General features: G+C 46.7%; 1 protein-coding gene across 3 annotated transcripts in view; it reads left to right on the top strand.

The window, feature by feature from the left end:
• Positions 1-17,486, top strand: part of OSBPL1A (oxysterol binding protein like 1A) — a 1,294,449-nt gene that overhangs the window by 920,492 nt on the left and 356,471 nt on the right. For all 3 annotated transcript variants that reach the window (XM_069220031.1, XM_069220033.1, XM_069220032.1), the window contains one exon: positions 16,947-17,081. In XM_069220031.1, coding sequence (XP_069076132.1) covers positions 16,947-17,081 — 135 coding nt within the window. The remainder of the gene's footprint in view (positions 1-16,946; positions 17,082-17,486) is intronic.

The following is a 17,486-nucleotide window of genomic DNA, read 5'->3' as shown; positions in this document are numbered from 1 at the left end:
CTTCACGACCGTAATCTTATCCAAAGTATCTTGTATTGGAGCATTATTCCTAGCAAACCCCACTATCTGACTCTCCAGAGAAGCCAATTCGGTCTGGGCCGCAGATATAACTAGGTGCTGATGTTTCTCCCGCCTAAGAGCGTAACTCAGAGTTTCCCCGCGGATAGCAGCCTTTAAAGCATCCCATAACACCTCCGGTGGAACCGTACCCCTGTTAAAGCCCAAAAACTCAGTTAACCATATTTTCATCCGTGACACATAAGCTGAATCAAGCAGCAAGCCCCGGTCAAAAGACCAGGGTCTCAAATGTCGCTCCTTTCGCAAGTCCGAGAGTTGTACTACCAAGGGATTATGGTCAGATATGACCCTAGGAAATTTTTCCACCAGAATTCCTTCGCATAACGATGGAGACAAAAAAAAATAATCTAACCGGACGGACTTCCGGTGGGGGTATGAAAAGAAGGTGTAACCAGGATCCATAGTCATACAATGCTGCCAAGCATCCACAAGACCATGAGTCTGCACCAACATTTGTAAGGCGCGAAACACCTTCGGCTTTCGTCCAACATATGGACCCTGATTCTTTAAGGGGATATTAGTCTCAGTATGTATATTAAAATCCCCACATACAATAAGCGGTAAGGCCCAGAGCGCAAGTTCAGTATTCAACATATTAATACCAGCTGGATCATCAGCATTAGAGCCATAAATAGAACATACAGTAAAATTTGATTGCCCCATAACACACTCTATTATCACCCATCGGCCCATATTATCCACCTTTTTCTTGACCACCTTAAGAAGAAGATCTCGCCGTGTAAGTACTGCAACCCCTCTAGTATTCGTTTCTTGGGTGGTGTACGCGACTAATTGGAAACCAGGAAAATCTAACAAATACTTTTTAGCCGGGGTAACATGTGTCTCTTGCAAACAAATTATATCTGCCCTTAATATTCTGAGCTCATGAGTGACAAGACGTCTTTTCTTAGAATCATTTAGCCCACATATATTTAAGGTAGCTATCCGTAAGATATTACATTCCCCCATGAAAACTGTAGCAAATATACCCACACTTACAACTTGTTTCATCATACACCTAATTATCTCCTGTGCCTTCAAATGCATATTTCTGTGCATCTCCCGTGCAAAGCCTACCCAACCCCAGCCCACCCCACCAATCACCACCACACCCACAAAAGAAACCCCTACCTCCCACCCACCCCCCACCCAACCAAATGAGGCTTCCAGACTGTAGTCTGTAAGATGGACTAGCGGCCCTCCCCCCTTGATGGCTCCTGCAGTGACTCCTAAATTAAACAAATTTACTAACCAAAGAAGAAGAATTGTTTCCCCTAAGAGACTAGACCCCCACCAACCAACCATTTCGATCATTTTTCCTTCTCTTTTCCTTTTTTTTTTTCCCTTTCCCCTTTCCTCTTTTTCCCCTTCTCAAAAAAATAATAATACTTTAAGCCCCTCTCTTTTTTTTTTTTTAGCCATATGTCAATAGTTAAGTCAAAGACTGCAAGTACTCCTTAGCTTTAATCTCGGATGCAAACACTCGTATCATCCCATTATATATAGTTTTAAGTCGAGCTGGGGACAGTAAATAGGCTTCCGCTCCCTTCTCCTGGAAGGGGCTAATCAGTTGTCTCAAATGCCATCGTCTCTCTACCGTAGCATGGCAAAAGTCGGGACGGGAGAAGAATGTACAGCCTTCACTGCTGATCCTAGCATCCGGGCGGGCTTTCTCAAAGACTATTTGGCGCAGCAGATAATTGCCAAAATAGACTATAAAAGCTCTAGGCTGTTGCTGGGCTGTTCCACTTGCTCCTGTTAATTGTTGACTTCTCAGACGTAGTGGAAACCGATGGGCTCTCTGTATCTCTTTCTCCCAGTCCGATCCAGTCTGCTCGGGGTGTGCTGCTTTAAGCAATCTAATTATAAAGGCTCTTGAATCCTGCCCTTCTACGCCTTCTTGTATCCCAATTAAGCGCAAGTTGTTACGACGTTGCCGGTTTTCAAAGTCCTCTACTTTCCACTGAATATCTGAGAGCTGACTCTCATGCATAGCGGCTTGTTTTGTCACCACCCCGAGATCTGACTCCAGTGCGTCCGCCCGGCATTCAATAGCAGCGATCCGCTCCCCAATTTCAGAGCATGTCTTCGCAACCTTACTGACTACCACTTGTAACTGCTTCGTGGCCACCCTGGCTTTCTTGCTGTCCCTCTGCGTTTGCTTATGCTGTGACGTGATGGTCTGGTAAATATCTGAAGAAGCTAGACATCTTATACCAGTGCTGTCGCCATCCCCAGCCGATTCTGTTGCACCAGTGTCAGAGTCCCTTACAGTAGTACTGCCCCCCATAGGGGTTGAGTTATGGAGGGCTTTAAACATCCGGGGTATAGTCACCACTTCCTCCTTTTCTCCAATCTGCTTTGCGCCATTCTTTGCCTTGTGCGTCTGCCCCAAAGCCGCAAAGTTCCCAAAAGCTGGCTGCCTGCCCTCAGGCACATTATCACCGCCGCCGGTGTTTCCAAAAGCCGCTGTTCTTGGTGATCCCCCCCGGACGAGGGGCTGGGGATCCAGAGGCCGTCGTTCCTGCGGCCCTGGTTTCGACCGGCTACCACGCACAGCTTTCGGGGCCATCCGCCACTGCCTGCCACGAGGGGGTAAAAAAATAGCGAATGTCGAGATGAGGAAGCCACGGCCGTTATGGCCGAAATCACCCAGGGAACTCCTAATAAATCCGCCGATTCCGCCGAATCCGCGTGTAATGCTGCTTGGCAGGTAACTGCCGCAGATGTAAGCGTCTGGAGCCGCCCGCATAATCCTCCTCGCGGGGGAAACAACAAAAAACGCCACACAGGAGCCGGGGGGAAGGAGAGCTTACTGACCGCTAGCTACTCGCGGCCGCCATCTTGCCTCAAAGCCAGCTTGAACTTCCATCCCAGTCCTATAGGATTCCATTGCAAACCTGACGCCAACTTTGACGTCTGCACCCAGCCGGCCCCGTGTTTTATGGTGGGGCACTTTTGGGGTCCGCCTAAACTTTGACCTATGGACATCCAAACCTCCGAAGAGTGAGGCTTGGGGGTTAGTGCTAACACCACCCCCCTAGTCCGCCCCCGACTCTATTGACTCCAATGAAAAATTGCAGTGTATCAACTTAACAAAGTTATGCTTAATACCTACTTACAAATGTACTTACCTGCAGCAAAGTTCTTCTGGTTCTAGTAATAAAGTAATAAAATATATTTTTGCTATATAAAACAATTGGCCTTGAGTTAGTTATTGAGTGTATGCCTTATTTCTTGACTGTGTGTACAGAAAATGCTTTGAACTACCCTCTAATAAGCCTAACTGCTCTACTACACTAAAACAAAAGAGAGCATTAGTAGTATCTACTTTAGCCCTTTTTAAGGCTCTGGGGAACCCCTGGACTCTGTACACACAGTATTTGATTTTGATATAGTATATACAGAGCGAGCTTCCTACACGACTGATCTATGTGGTTTTTGCAACCACTTTACACACTCCTGGATAAGCCTTAGCTGCTCTCCAGAGCTATCCTTAAGAGAGCTCTGCTTATCTAGAGCTGTCTACACTATCACTAAGGGTTGCCTGGACTCAGTAAGGGTGCTTTACCTATAGGTTTACACCATATACTGAGCCAGCCTCCTACACTGTGCGCCTCCTCCCAACAAGTATCGTTTCATGGCATGGCGTTATCTTATTTGCATTTACTTAGAATCTTCTCGTTCATATAGTGATCACTGTTCAATTAAAACGAGATTATCATTGTGTTCTATTGTGAAGCATCCTTATACTTCACAGTGCATGAGCGTTAAATAAAGAAAGAATTTAAGTAGGAAAAAAGATATATGGACTAGTCGACATGGCACGAAACAGGGAAGCTGCTTGCACAATAATGGAGGGAGCTTCCCCCATGTCAGATTTACACTGCAGTATTTCTGTATTTTTTTATTTTGTGGTATCTGTTTTAGTATTGTGTAGCCGATTTCTTATGTTTAGTCTGATGTGTTGGTGTGTGTTTAAGTACTGTTTTTCAATGAAAAGCACTGGGCTGGACAGTACACATTGTGGGGGTCATTCTGACCGCGGCGGACAGCGGTCGCCGCCCGCCACGCAGTTCCCGCCGAAAGACCGCTCCACGGTCAAAAGACCGCGGCGGTCATTCTGGCTTTCCCACTGGGCTGGCGGGCGACCACCGAAAGTCCGCCCGCCAGCCCAGCGGGAAACACCCTTCCCACGAGGACGCCGGCTCAGAATTGAGCCGGCGGTGTGGGAAGGTGCGACAGGTGCAGTTGCACCCGTCGCGAATTTCAGTGTCTGCTAGGCAGACACTGAAATTCTTTTTGGGGCCCTCTTACGGGGGCCCCTGCAGTGCCCATGCCATTGGCATGGGCACTGCAGGGGCCCCCAGGGGCCCCGCGGCACCCCCTACCGCCATCCTGTTCCCGGCGGGAGAACCGCCAGGAACTGGATGGCGGTAGGGGGTGTCAGAATCCCCATGGCGGCGGAGCGCGCTCCGCCGCCATGGAGGATTCTCAAGGGCAGCGGAAAGTCGGCGGGACACCGCCGACTTTCCGTTTCTGGCCGCAGCTGAACCGCCGCGGTCAGAATGCCCAGCGGTGCACCGCCAGCCTGTTGGCGGTGCTACCGCCGACCTCCGCCATGGCGGTAATTACCGCCAGGGTCAGAATTGACCCCCTGTGTCTCTTAAAATTCGAAGTCTCTACCCTCATACTATTGCCATGATGAGGCTTGGGCACCTCACTCTCTCTTCCCTGAGAATTAAGTTTGGAGGAGAGTACTTGGCACCAACTTAGCATTGCCATTGTAGGTCATGCTATGGGACATCACAGTAAAAACGCACCTACTCTCCAAATTTGTGGCCCAGTAACCCCTGCTTGCCCAGTGGTCCCCGATAGGGTTCTGACCAGGCGCAAATGCAATTATTTATTTTATGTGTGTGTGTAGTAATTTACCATACTACAACTGTTTTTAAAGTATGCATCAATACCAAGTGCACAGCCCCGTACAAAGTACAGTGTATTTTGTAAGTTCTTCGAGAGAGGACGTGGCTCTTTTTTGTCACTTAGACACTAAAGAAATTGTTTCTGCTCAATGTTAACTCCTCAAAGTTTTGTTTGTTTTTGTGTAATAAACCCATGCAATTGAGAATTGTTCTGTACCTTGTCTGACCAAGTGCATACCTGTAATGTACAGTCAATTCAATTTAGTTGTTCATATTGTAGATATACAAAATGTAAAATTAAAAAACGTAAATGTCCCCAAACGGCTAAATAAATGCTTTTCTTTTTTTATGAGGAAGCACCCTTTTGGGCACAAACGGATGACTTTAAACATCTTATAGGTCTACAAATACATTTCTGTCCATCTATATATCGAAGCAAATGTATTAAAAAGGAAGACTTAAAAAGCCATTTTTTTATTTTCCAATAGAATTCCTTTAATCACATTTTACAACTTTAGATATAGGCAACAAGAGGATGGTAGTCGGTAGAAACTATTGTGGAAAGGTGATTTGAGACATGGGTGGGGTTGCATTGAGTATTATTTTAGCCATTTAAAACACTGCAACAGCATATTTCATCCATCCTCTTATTATTGAACTTGACGCACTAAGTGAGACAGGTGGTTCCTGTGCTTATTATGGCAAAGGACTCAAGCTACACAATACTGGTAAGCCCCAAGCAGGATGAAACTGGGAAAGGTTGCTTTTGGACCCCTCTGGGCGGAATTTCATCTATCATCTTTTTGTTGTTGCAGTTGATGCCCTAAATGAGGTGGGTCTGCCGAGATGTGGGTCCCATGCTCACTGTGCAATAGGACTTAAGCTACATCCTATGCCCCAAGTCGTGCGGAATTGGCCTGGGATTGCTTGTGGTCCCTTTGGGATTGGATAGAATGTTCTCATGAGGAGCAGGGTCCGTACTGAATTGGATAGGGTGGTTATTTGCCTATTGTGGCATGGTGGGCAACAAATAACAGACTGGAATGTGGCCATGAGTAATTTCCAATGGATATGGTTAATTTGTGCATTCCACCTACCACCTTGTTGTGTTCGAAATATCAGGACAGCCACAGATTGCTAATCTAGCCTGTTTAGTTCCAAATTCGAAACAAGCATCTGTCTGCAAAGGTTAGAAATAACGTTGTTCAACATGGCTCAGAAAAAAGGGCCCTGCTCACCAAGATATTTTTGGGAGCTCCACTGCCACAAGCGCTACCTTGTTATAAATGGCCACTTTACCTCATTCCCTGGTATTGCCGTGTGTGGGATAAAAAAATGTGCTCCTACCCTTCTCACCTTCTTTAGCAGCGTTTGACATCTTTGTTCTTAACCACTTCGCTGCCAGGCCTTTTCCCCCTCCTGTGCCAGGCCTTTTTTTGCCTATTTGGGGCAGTTCGCGCTTAGGCCCGCATAACTTTTTGTCCACATAAGCTAACCAAGCCAAATTTGCGTCCTTTTTTTCCAACATCCTAGGGATTCTGGAGGTACCCAGACTTTGTGGGTTCCCCTGAAAGAGGGCAAGAAATTGGCCAATATACAGGGAAAATTTTGTTTTTTTCAAAAAAAATTGGAAAAAGTGGCTGCAGAAGAAGGCTTGTGGTTTTTCCCCTGAAAATGGCATCAACAAAGGGTTTGCGGTCAGCAGCTTCCCAGCTTTCAGGAACAGGCAGACTTGAATCAGAAAACCCAATTTTTCAACACAATTTTGGCATTTTTCTGGGACATACCCCATTTTTGCAATTGTTTGTGCTTTCACCCTCCTTCCAGTCAGTGACAGAAATGGGCATGAAACCAATGCTGGATCCCAGAAACCTAAACATTTCTGAAACCTAGACAAAATTCTGAATTCAGCAAGGGGTCATTTGTGTAGATCCTACAAGGGTTTCCTACAGAAAATAACAACTGAAAAAGAAAAATATTGAAATTTAGGTGAAAAAAACATAAATGTTTCTCTACGTTTTACTCTGTAACTTTTCCCTGCAATGTCAGATTATCGAAAGCAATATACCGTTACGTCTGCTGGACTCCTCTGGTTGCGGGGATATATAGGGCTTGTAGGTTCATCAAGAACCCGAGGAACCCAGAGCCAATAAATGAGCTGCACCCTGACGTGCGTTTTCATTCTATAACGGGTATACAGCAATTAATTTGCTGAAATATAAAGAGTAAAAAATTGCTATCAAGAAAACCTTTGTATTTCCAAAAAGGGCACAAGATAAGGTGTTGAGGAGCAGTGGTTATTTGCACATCTCTGAATTCCGGGGTGACCATACTAGCATGTGAATTACAGGGCTTTTCTCAAATAGATGTCTTTTTTACACACTCTCCTATATTTGGAAGGAAAAAATGTAGAGAAAGACAAGGGGCAATAACACTTGTTTTGCTAATCTATGTTCCCCCAAGTCTCCCGATACAAATGATACCTCACTTGTGTGGGTAGGCCTAGCGCCCGCGACAGGAAACGCCCCAAAGCGCAACGTGGACACATCCAAATTTTTGGAAGACAACAGAGGTGTTTTTTGCGAAGTGCCTACCTGTAGATTTTGGCCTCTAGCTCAGCCGGCACCTAGGGAAACCTACCAAACCTGTGCATTTCTGAAAACTAAAGACCTAGGGGAATCCAAGGAGGGGTGACTTGCGGGGCTCGGACCAGGTTCTGTTACCCAGAATCCTTTGCAAACCTCAAAATTTGGCTAAAAAAAACACATGTTCCTCACATTTCTGTGGCAGAAAGATCTGGAATCTGAGAGGAGCCACAAATTTCCTTTTACCCAGCGTTCCCCCAAGTCTCCCGATAAAAATGATACCTCACTTGTGTGGGTAGGCCTAGCGCCCGCAACAGGAAACGCCCCAAAGCGCAACGTGGACACATCCAAATTTTTGGAAGACAACAGAGGTGATTTTTGCGAAGTGCCTACCTGTAGATTTTGGCCTCTAGCTCAGCCGGCACCTAGGGAAACCTACCAAACCTGTGCATTTCTGAAAACTAGAGACCTAGGGGAATCCAAGGAGGGGTGACTTGCGGGGCTCGGACCAGGTTCTGTTACCCAGAATCCTTTGCAAACCTCAAAATTTGGCTAAAAAAACACATGTTCCTCACATTTCTGTGGCAGAAAGTTCTGGAATCTGAGAGGAGCTACAAATTTCCTTCCACCCAGCGTTCCCCCAAGTCTCCCGATAAAAATGATACCTCACTTGCGTGGGTAGGCCTAGCGCCGGCGACAGGAAACACCCCAAAGCGCAACGTGGACACATCCTAAATTTTGGAAAAAAACAGAGGTGTTTTTTGCGAAGTGCCTACCTGTAGATTTTGGCCTCTAGCTCAGCCGGCACCTAGGGAAACCTACCAAACCTGTGCATTTCTGAAACCTAGAGACCTAGGGGAATCCAAGGAGGGGTGACTTGCGGGGCTCGGACCAGGTTCTGTTACCCAGAATCCTTTGCAAACCTCAAAATTTGGCTAAAAAAACACATGTTCCTCACATTTCTGTGGCAGAAAGTTCTGGAATCTGAGAGGAGCTACAAATTTCCTTCCACCCAGCGTTCCCCCAAGTCTCCCGATAAAAATGATACCTCACTTGCGTGGGTAGGCCTAGCGCCGGCGACAGGAAACACCCCAAAGCGCAACGTGGACACATCCAAATTTTTGGAAGACAACAGAGGTGTTTTTTGCGAAGTGCCTACCTGTAGATTTTGGCCTCTAGCTCAGCCGGCACCTAGGGAAACCTACCAAACCTGTGCATTTCTGAAAACTAGAGACCTAGGGGAATCCAAGGAGGGGTGACTTGCGGGGCTCGGACCAGGTTCTGTTACCCAGAATCCTTTGCAAACCTCCAAATTTGGCTAAAAAAACACATGTTCCTCACATTTCTGTGGCAGAAAGTTCTGGAATCTGAGAGGAGCTACAAATTTCCTTCCACCCAGCGTTCCCCCAAGTCTCCCGATAAAAATGATACCTCACTTGCGGGGGTAGGCCTAGCGCCGGCGACAGGAAACACCCCAAAGCGCAACGTGGACACATCCTAAATTTTGGAAAAAAACAGGTGTTTTTTGCGAAGTGCCTACCTGTAGATTTTGGCCTCTAGCTCAGCCGGCACCTAGGGAAACCTACCAAACCTGTGCATTTCTGAAAACTAGAGACCTAGGGGAATCCAAGGAGGGGTGACTTGCGGGGCTCGGACCAGGTTCTGTTACCCAGAATCCTTTGCAAACCTCAAAATTTGGCTAAAAAAACACATGTTCCTCACATTTCTGTGGCAGAAAGTTCTGGAATCTGAGAGGAGCTACAAATTTCCTCCCACCCAGCGTTCCCCCAAGTCTCCCGATAAAAATGATACCTCACTTGCGTGGGTAGGCCTAGCGCCGGCGACAGGAAACACCCCAAAGCGCAACGTGGACACATCCTAAATTTTGGAAAAAAAACAGAGGTGTTTTTTGCGAAGTGCCTACCTGTAGATTTTGGCCTCTAGCTCAGCCGGCACCTAGGGAAACCTACCAAACCTGTGCATTTCTGAAACCTAGAGACCTAGGGGAATCCAAGGAGGGGTGACTTGCGGGGCTCGGACCAGGTTCTGTTACCCAGAATCCTTTGCAAACCTCAAAATTTGGCTAAAAAAACACATGTTCCTCACATTTCTGTGGCAGAAAGTTCTGGAATCTGAGAGGAGCTACAAATTTCCTTCCACCCAGCGTTCCCCCAAGTCTCCCGATAAAAATGATACCTCACTTGCGTGGGTAGGCCTAGCGCCGGCGACAGGAAACACCCCAAAGCGCAACGTGGACACATCCAAATTTTTGGAAGACAACAGAGGTGTTTTTTGCGAAGTGCCTACCTGTAGATTTTGGCCTCTAGCTCAGCCGGCACCTAGGGAAACCTACCAAACCTGTGCATTTCTGAAAACTAGAGACCTAGGGGAATCCAAGGAGGGGTGACTTGCGGGGCTCGGACCAGGTTCTGTTACCCAGAATCCTTTGCAAACCTCCAAATTTGGCTAAAAAAACACATGTTCCTCACATTTCTGTGGCAGAAAGTTCTGGAATCTGAGAGGAGCTACAAATTTCCTTCCACCCAGCGTTCCCCCAAGTCTCCCGATAAAAATGATACCTCACTTGCGTGGGTAGGCCTAGCGCCGGCGACGGGAAACACCCCAAAGCGCAACGTGGACACATCCAAATTTTTGGAAGACAACAGAGGTGATTTTTGCGAAGTGCCTACCTGTAGATTTTGGCCTCTAGCTCAGCCGGCACCTAGGGAAACCTACCAAACCTGTGCATTTCTGAAAACTAGAGACCTAGGGGAATCCAAGGAGGGGTGACTTGCGGGGCTCGGACCAGGTTCTGTTACCCAGAATCCTTTGCAAACCTCAAAATTTGGCTAAAAAAACACATGTTCCTCACATTTCTGTGTCTGAAAGTTCTGGAATCTGAGAGGAGCCACAAATTTCCTTCCACCCAGCGTTGCCCCAAGTCTCCCGATAAAAATGATACCTCACTTGTGTGGGTAGGCCTAGTGCCGGCGACAGGAAACACCCCAAAGCGCAACGTGGACACATCCTAAATTTTGGAAAAAAACAGAGGTGTTTTTTGCGAAGTGCCTACCTGTATATTTTGGCCTCTAGCTCAGCCGGCACCTAGGGAAACCTACCAAACCTGTGCATTTCTGAAAACTAGAGACCTAGGGGAATCCAAGGAGGGGTGACTTGCTGGGCTCGGACCAGGTTCTGTTACCCAGAATCCTTTGCAAACCTCAAAATTTGGCTAAAAAAACACATGTTCCTCACATTTCTGTGTCAGAAAGTTCTGGAATGTGAGAGGAGCTACAAATTTCCTTCCACCCAGCGTTCCCCCAAGTCTCCCGATAAAAATGATACCTCACTTGTGTGGGTAGGCCTAGTGCCGGCGACAGGAAACACCCCAAAGCACAACGTGGACACATCCTAAATTTTGGGAAAAAACAGAGGTGTTTTTTGCGAAGTGCCTACCTGTAGAGTTTGGCCTCTAGCTCAGCCGGCACCTAGGGAAACCGACCAAACCTGTGCATTTCTGAAACCTAGAGACCTAGGGGAATCCAAGGAGGGGTGACTTGCGGGGCTCGGACCAGGTTCTGTTACCCAGAATCCTTTGCAAACCTCAAAATTTGGCTAAAAAAACACATGTTCCTCACATTTCTGTGGCAGAAAGTTCTGGAATCTGAGAGGAGCTACAAATTTCCTTCCACCCAGCGTTCCCCCAAGTCTCCCGATAAAAATGATACCTCACTTGCGTGGGTAGGCCTAGCGCCGGCGACAGGAAACACCCCAAAGCGCAACGTGGACACATCCTAAATTTTGGAAAAAAACAGAGGTGTTTTTTGCGAAGTGCCTACCTGTAGATTTTGGCCTCTAGCTCAGCCGGCACCTAGGGAAACCTACCAAACCTGTGCATTTCTGAAAACTAGAGACCTAGGGGAATCCAAGGAGGGGTGACTTGCGGGGCTCGGACCAGGTTCTGTTACCCAGAATCCTTTGCAAACCTCCAAATTTGGCTAAAAAAACACATGTTCCTCACATTTCTGTGGCAGAAAGTTCTGGAATCTGAGAGGAGCTACAAATTTCCTTCCACCCAGCGTTCCCCCAAGTCTCCCGATAAAAATGATACCTCACTTGCGTGGGTAGGCCTAGCGCCGGCGACAGGAAACACCCCAAAGCGCAACGTGGACACATCCAAATTTTTCGAAGACAACAGAGGTGATTTTTGCGAAGTGCCTACCTGTAGATTTTGGCCTCTAGCTCAGCCGGCACCTAGGGAAACCTACCAAACCTGTGCATTTCTGAAAACTAGAGACCTAGGGGAATCCAAGGAGGGGTGACTTGCGGGGCTCGGACCAGGTTCTGTTACCCAGAATCCTTTGCAAACCTCAAAATTTGGCTAAAAAAACACATGTTCCTCACATTTCTGTGTCTGAAAGTTCTGGAATCTGAGAGGAGCCACAAATTTCCTTCCACCCAGCGTTGCCCCAAGTCTCCCGATAAAAATGATACCTCACTTGTGTGGGTAGGCCTAGTGCCGGCGACAGGAAACACCCCAAAGCGCAACGTGGACACATCCTAAATTTTGGAAAAAAACAGAGGTGTTTTTTGCGAAGTGCCTACCTGTATATTTTGGCCTCTAGCTCAGCCGGCACCTAGGGAAACCTACCAAACCTGTGCATTTCTGAAAACTAGAGACCTAGGGGAATCCAAGGAGGGGTAACTTGCTGGGCTCGGACCAGGTTCTGTTACCCAGAATCCTTTGCAAACCTCAAAATTTGGCTAAAAAAACACATGTTCCTCACATTTCTGTGTCAGAAAGTTCTGGAATCTGAGAGGAGCTACAAATTTCCTTCCACCCAGCGTTCCCCCAAGTCTCCCGATAAAAATGATACCTCACTTGTGTGGGTAGGCCTAGTGCCGGCGACAGGAAACACCCCAAAGCGCAACGTGGACACATCCTAAATTTTGGGAAAAAACAGAGGTGTTTTTTGCGAAGTGCCTACCTGTAGAGTTTGGCCTCTAGCTCAGCCGGCACCTAGGGAAACCTACCAAACCTGTGCATTTCTGAAAACTAGAGACCTAGGGGAATCCAAGGAGGGGTGACTTGCGTGGCTCGGACCAGGTTCTGTTACCCAGAATCCTTTGCAAACCTCAAAATTTGGCTTAAAAAACACATGTTCCTCACATTTCTGTGGCAGAAAGTTCTGGAATCTGAGAGGAGCTACAAATTTCCTTCCACCCAGCGTTCCCCCAAGTCTCCCGATAAAAATGATACCTCACTTGCGTGGGTAGGCCTAGCGCCGGCGACAGGAAACGGCCCAAAACACAACGTGGACACATCACATTTTTTCATAGAAAACAGTGCCTACCTGTGGATTTTGGCCTCTAACTCAGCCGGGCCCAGGGGGGGCAGAAATGGCCTAAAATAAATTTGTCCCCCAACCCCCCTGCCCCCCCCGGGAGCGACCCTTGCCTATGGGGTCGCCCCCCCTTGCGTGACATTGGTGCCAAAAAAAAAATCCCCGGTGCCTAGTGGTTTCTGCCCCCCTTGGGGCAGATTGACCTACAATCGGCCAATCTGCCCCCAAGGGGGGCAGAAATGGTCTAAATACAATTTGCCCCCCAGGGGAGTGACCCTTGCCTAATGGGTCGCTCCCCATCTCTACAAAAACAAACAAACAAACAAAAAAAAACCACAAAAAAAACAATTTGCCCTGGTGCCTAGAGGTTTCTGCCCCCCCGGGGGCAGATCGGCCTAATACCAATAGGCCGATCTGCCCCCAGGGGGGGCAGAAATGGCCTAAAATAAATTTGCCCCCCCAACCCCCCCGGCGGAGCGACCCTTGCCTGCAAGGTCGCTCCCCTTGCGTGACGGCGCAAAAAAAAGATCCCTGGTGCCTAGTGGTTTCTGCCCCCCTTGGGGGCAGATTGACCTACAATCGGCCAATCTGCCCCCAAGGGGGCCAGAAATGGTCTAAATACAATTTGCCCCCCAGGGGAGCGACACTTACCTAATGCGTCGCTCCCCATCTCTAAAAAAACAAACAAACACAAAAAAAATATTTGCCCAGGCGCCTAGAGGTTTCTGCCCCCCCTGAGGGCAGAACGGCCTAATACTAATAGGCCGATCTGCCCCCAGGGGGGGCAGAAATGGCCTAAAATAAATTTGCCCCCCTCACCCCCCCCGGGGAGCGACCCTTGCCTACAAGGTCGCTCCCCTTGCGTGACGGCGCAAAAAAAAGATCCCTGGTGCCTAGTGGTTTCTGCCCCCCTTGGGGGCAGATTGACCTAAAATCGGCCGATCGGCCCCCAAAGCGGGCAGAAATGGCCTAAATACAATTTGACCCTCCAGGGGAGCGACCCTTGCCTAAGGGGACGCTCCCCATCTGTAAAACACAACAACAACAAAAATCCCTGGTGCCTAGTGGTTTCTGCCCCCCGTGGGGGCAGATCGGCCTAATAAAAATAGGCTGATCTGCCCCCATGAGGGGCAGAAATGGCCTAAAATAAATTTGCCCCCCAAGGGAACGACCCTTGCCTAAGGGGTCGCTCCCCTTACGTGAAAAACAAACAAACAAAAAAAACTCCCTGGTGTCTAGTGGTTTCTGCCCCCCTTGGGGGCAGATTGGCCTCATAAAAATAAGCCAATCTGCCCCCAAAGGGGGCAGAAATGGCCTAAATATAATTTCCCCCTATGGGAGCGACCCTTGCCTAAGGGGTCGCATCCCACACCTAAAAAACAAAAGAAAACAAATAAAAAAACAAACCAAAAAAAAGTATCCCTGGTGTCTAGAGGTTTCTGCCCCCACTGGGGGCAGATCGGCCTAATAATAGGCCGATCTGCCCCCAGGGGGGGCAGAAAAGGCCTTAAAAAAAAATGACCCCCTGGGAGCGACCCTTGCCCAAGGGGTCGCTCCCTTCTGTCAATTTCATAGAAAAAAAAAAAATCCCTGGTGTCTAGTGGGGTTTCAAAAGCCGGATTGCAAGCAATCCGGCTTTTGAAACCCTCGGAGAGACTTCAAAGGGAAGGGAAGGAAATACATTTCCTTCCCTTTGAAGCCCCTCCGGGCCTCCCCCACATGATCGAAAGAGAAATGCTGAGCATTTCTCTTTCGATCGCGCTGGAAGCTCTGCTTCCAGCGTGATGGGGGAGGTTGTGTGATTGTCAGCGCGCGCTCGCGCGCTGACGTCACAGGGGGGGTGGGGGGGGGGTCGGGGGTTGAAGGGGAAGGGATTCCCTTGTCAGCCCTGACCTAGGGGGGTGGGGGGGCGGCCCTCGGGAGGAGCGCTAGCGCTTCTCCCGAGGGCAGCATTCAGGACGTAATGGTTACGTCCATGGCGCCACACGGGCGCTGCCATGGACCTAACCATTACGTCCGTGGCGGGGAAGGGGTTAACCAAGTTCTTCCTTACTGTAAAAGCCATTTCATCCCTGCTTTCTTTTAAGTTTTTTCTGCAGACATCTCCAGCTGTTCAAGAGAACTGCTGTTACCATTGAAAACTGTAATAACAAATAGTTAACAGAGAGAGAGAGGGACAAAGAGAGAGAGAGAGAGAGAGGGATAAGTGTGAGCCCCTTGCAGTGATTTGCATTCTGTTTTTTTTCATGGCTACCGATTGCTTCAATGGCCTATGAGTGCTTGACATTTATTGAAGAATGTATTGTGCCATTAAACCTTTCATTTGCTTTTGGTGGTGTGGCATGAAGCAAGTAGTTACTCAATCGACTGCAGATGCAACATGATGAAAAAACACTTGCTAAAAGCCCTGCTGACGTTCTAATTCTGATTGCCGGGTTTTTCCATTGGCTTGGTTTAGGTAGTGGCTGCCTTTGGTGTGCTTAGAAGGTTCTTAATTGCCCCTGATGACATTGTTTACTGTGATTGACGTGGTCGTTTTCACTTTTTTTTAAGAAGATAGCTCATTGACATAAGAGTGCTGTTGTCTAAGCTGCTCTGCTTTTCCCTACAAAACGTAATGCCATTCAATTGGAAAGAGTTTTACATCGCCAAGTATTTGAAAAACGCAAGAGGGATGGATTTTTACGTCAATAACTCTCTCGCTGACACATTAAACAAGGAGATGTTTTACATTGTAAACTCTGTGGCACCAACCGTAGGAAGGAACTTTACATTGTGAACTCTAACAAATACTAAAGGAAGGGAGTTTACATTGTAAAATTGCTTACAAATACAATAGAAAGGGTTTTTGCTCTGTGAACCCTGACAAATGCAAATAGGAGCTTTTTCCTTTTCAAGGGCATGTAAATATGAATGCCAAGGTCTCTCTGAAGAAGCGAGACCTGGTTTTGACGAGAAGTGTTAAAATTGTGTACAGTAGGAGTCAATACTTCCTGAAGAACGAATGTACTTCCTCGCAATTAGGGAATCGCAATTCCAAATATTTGTACATGTGGCCGTAAGTTCCTTTCACATGAAGACCAACTTATTGATGCTAATTTGTGGTTAGTGACGGAACTAATTTGAAATGCTCATGACATATCTTGAGATCATTTGAATGCTGAACTAATGTATACTTTGCCATTATTACCAGTTTTTGTATTATTAATAAGTGTGATTCTTTTGGAGATAATTTGTTTGGTTGTCTTAATCAAATTGGGACATATAAGACACTCTAATCAACCACATTGGTAGTTGTGAACAAACAATTACAACTGAGTTTTAAAATTGTTGATATCCTATATGTTCGGTTTGCAGTTGGCCCATCCGACATGAATGTTAATTACATTCAATGTAAATGTTTCAGGTGTTCAGAGCCGACTTCCTTGGTCAGTCCTCTGGCACATTCTCTCTGATATAGGTCAGGTGTGCATGGCTGCAAGAAATACCAATATTAAATACCTGTTCCTTTTACTGGATCCGATTTATGTTTAAGGCGGAGTGAAGTGAAACTGTATATTTTTTCTTTGCAAAATTCCATGAAAGTTTAGCAAACTATGCTTTTCCAGCAAAATGTGATTCGCTCGTATCTTAAGTCGCTTTTTTAAACACAGGGCGCTGCTTGTGTTAAAAAGATTTGCGAGGTAATAGCAAGAGGTTGGTTTGAGTAGAAAACATCTCTTGGCAAGGCATTATCTGTGATAACCAGTCAGCTTGTAACTTGCAAACGTTTTTAGCGCAATATGCATGCTTGGGTGAAAAAGTACACAAAGTGCCTGAGGTACATTTTCAGGAAGTTTCATGGTTTTTTGTGTGGTGAAATTCAGTAAAAATAAATTAAAATTACGCCACAGTCCCCTTTTATTATAACCATCTTATGCAGTAAGGCTGCGTGCAGCTAAATGTACTGTAAAATTCACTTAGCGTTGATAGTGAGAATTATATTTTGGTTTCTTCTCCTGTATCTCACTTAGGAGCTGTCTAAGATCACAATGCCGGTCATATTCAATGAGCCTCTAAGTTTTCTACAGAGATTAACGGAGTATATGGAGCATACCTACCTCATCAAGAAAGCCTGCTCTTATTCCAGCACCATCGACAGAATGCAGGTGAAGAATCTACATTTAAAATGGTTTGAAACTGCACTCCTCTTTTGTTTTTGTTTTCTAACCCCTAAAGGTGTTGCTAGTAACGTTAAGAGCAGCGTATACTTTCAAAGAAAAAAATTAAATGTACACTTAGTTGCCATCACTGACTTTATAATAAACAATGTGGCCGTTCGCGAGACTATTCTTATAAAAATAAGCTTGTGGGGTCTTGTAACTATTTTACATTTGACAAGTATGCACAAAACCTTCCAGAACGTACACATTCACATAAGCTTGATCTAAAATGTTTTGGTGAGATTTGGATGTGGATATTGATGGAAGTCCTCCCTAAATTTATATTTCCTATTCAAAGTAATGTTTGTTATTCGCTGTCCAAAACTACACCAAACATAGAGCTTTGTGCCA

The sequence above is a fragment of the Pleurodeles waltl genome, chromosome 2_2, assembly GCF_031143425.1.
Source record: "Pleurodeles waltl isolate 20211129_DDA chromosome 2_2, aPleWal1.hap1.20221129, whole genome shotgun sequence".
Classification (NCBI taxonomy): Eukaryota; Metazoa; Chordata; class Amphibia; order Caudata; family Salamandridae; genus Pleurodeles; species Pleurodeles waltl.
Note: the sequence above shows the minus strand (reverse complement) of the source record. Positions and strands in the feature narration are given on the sequence as shown.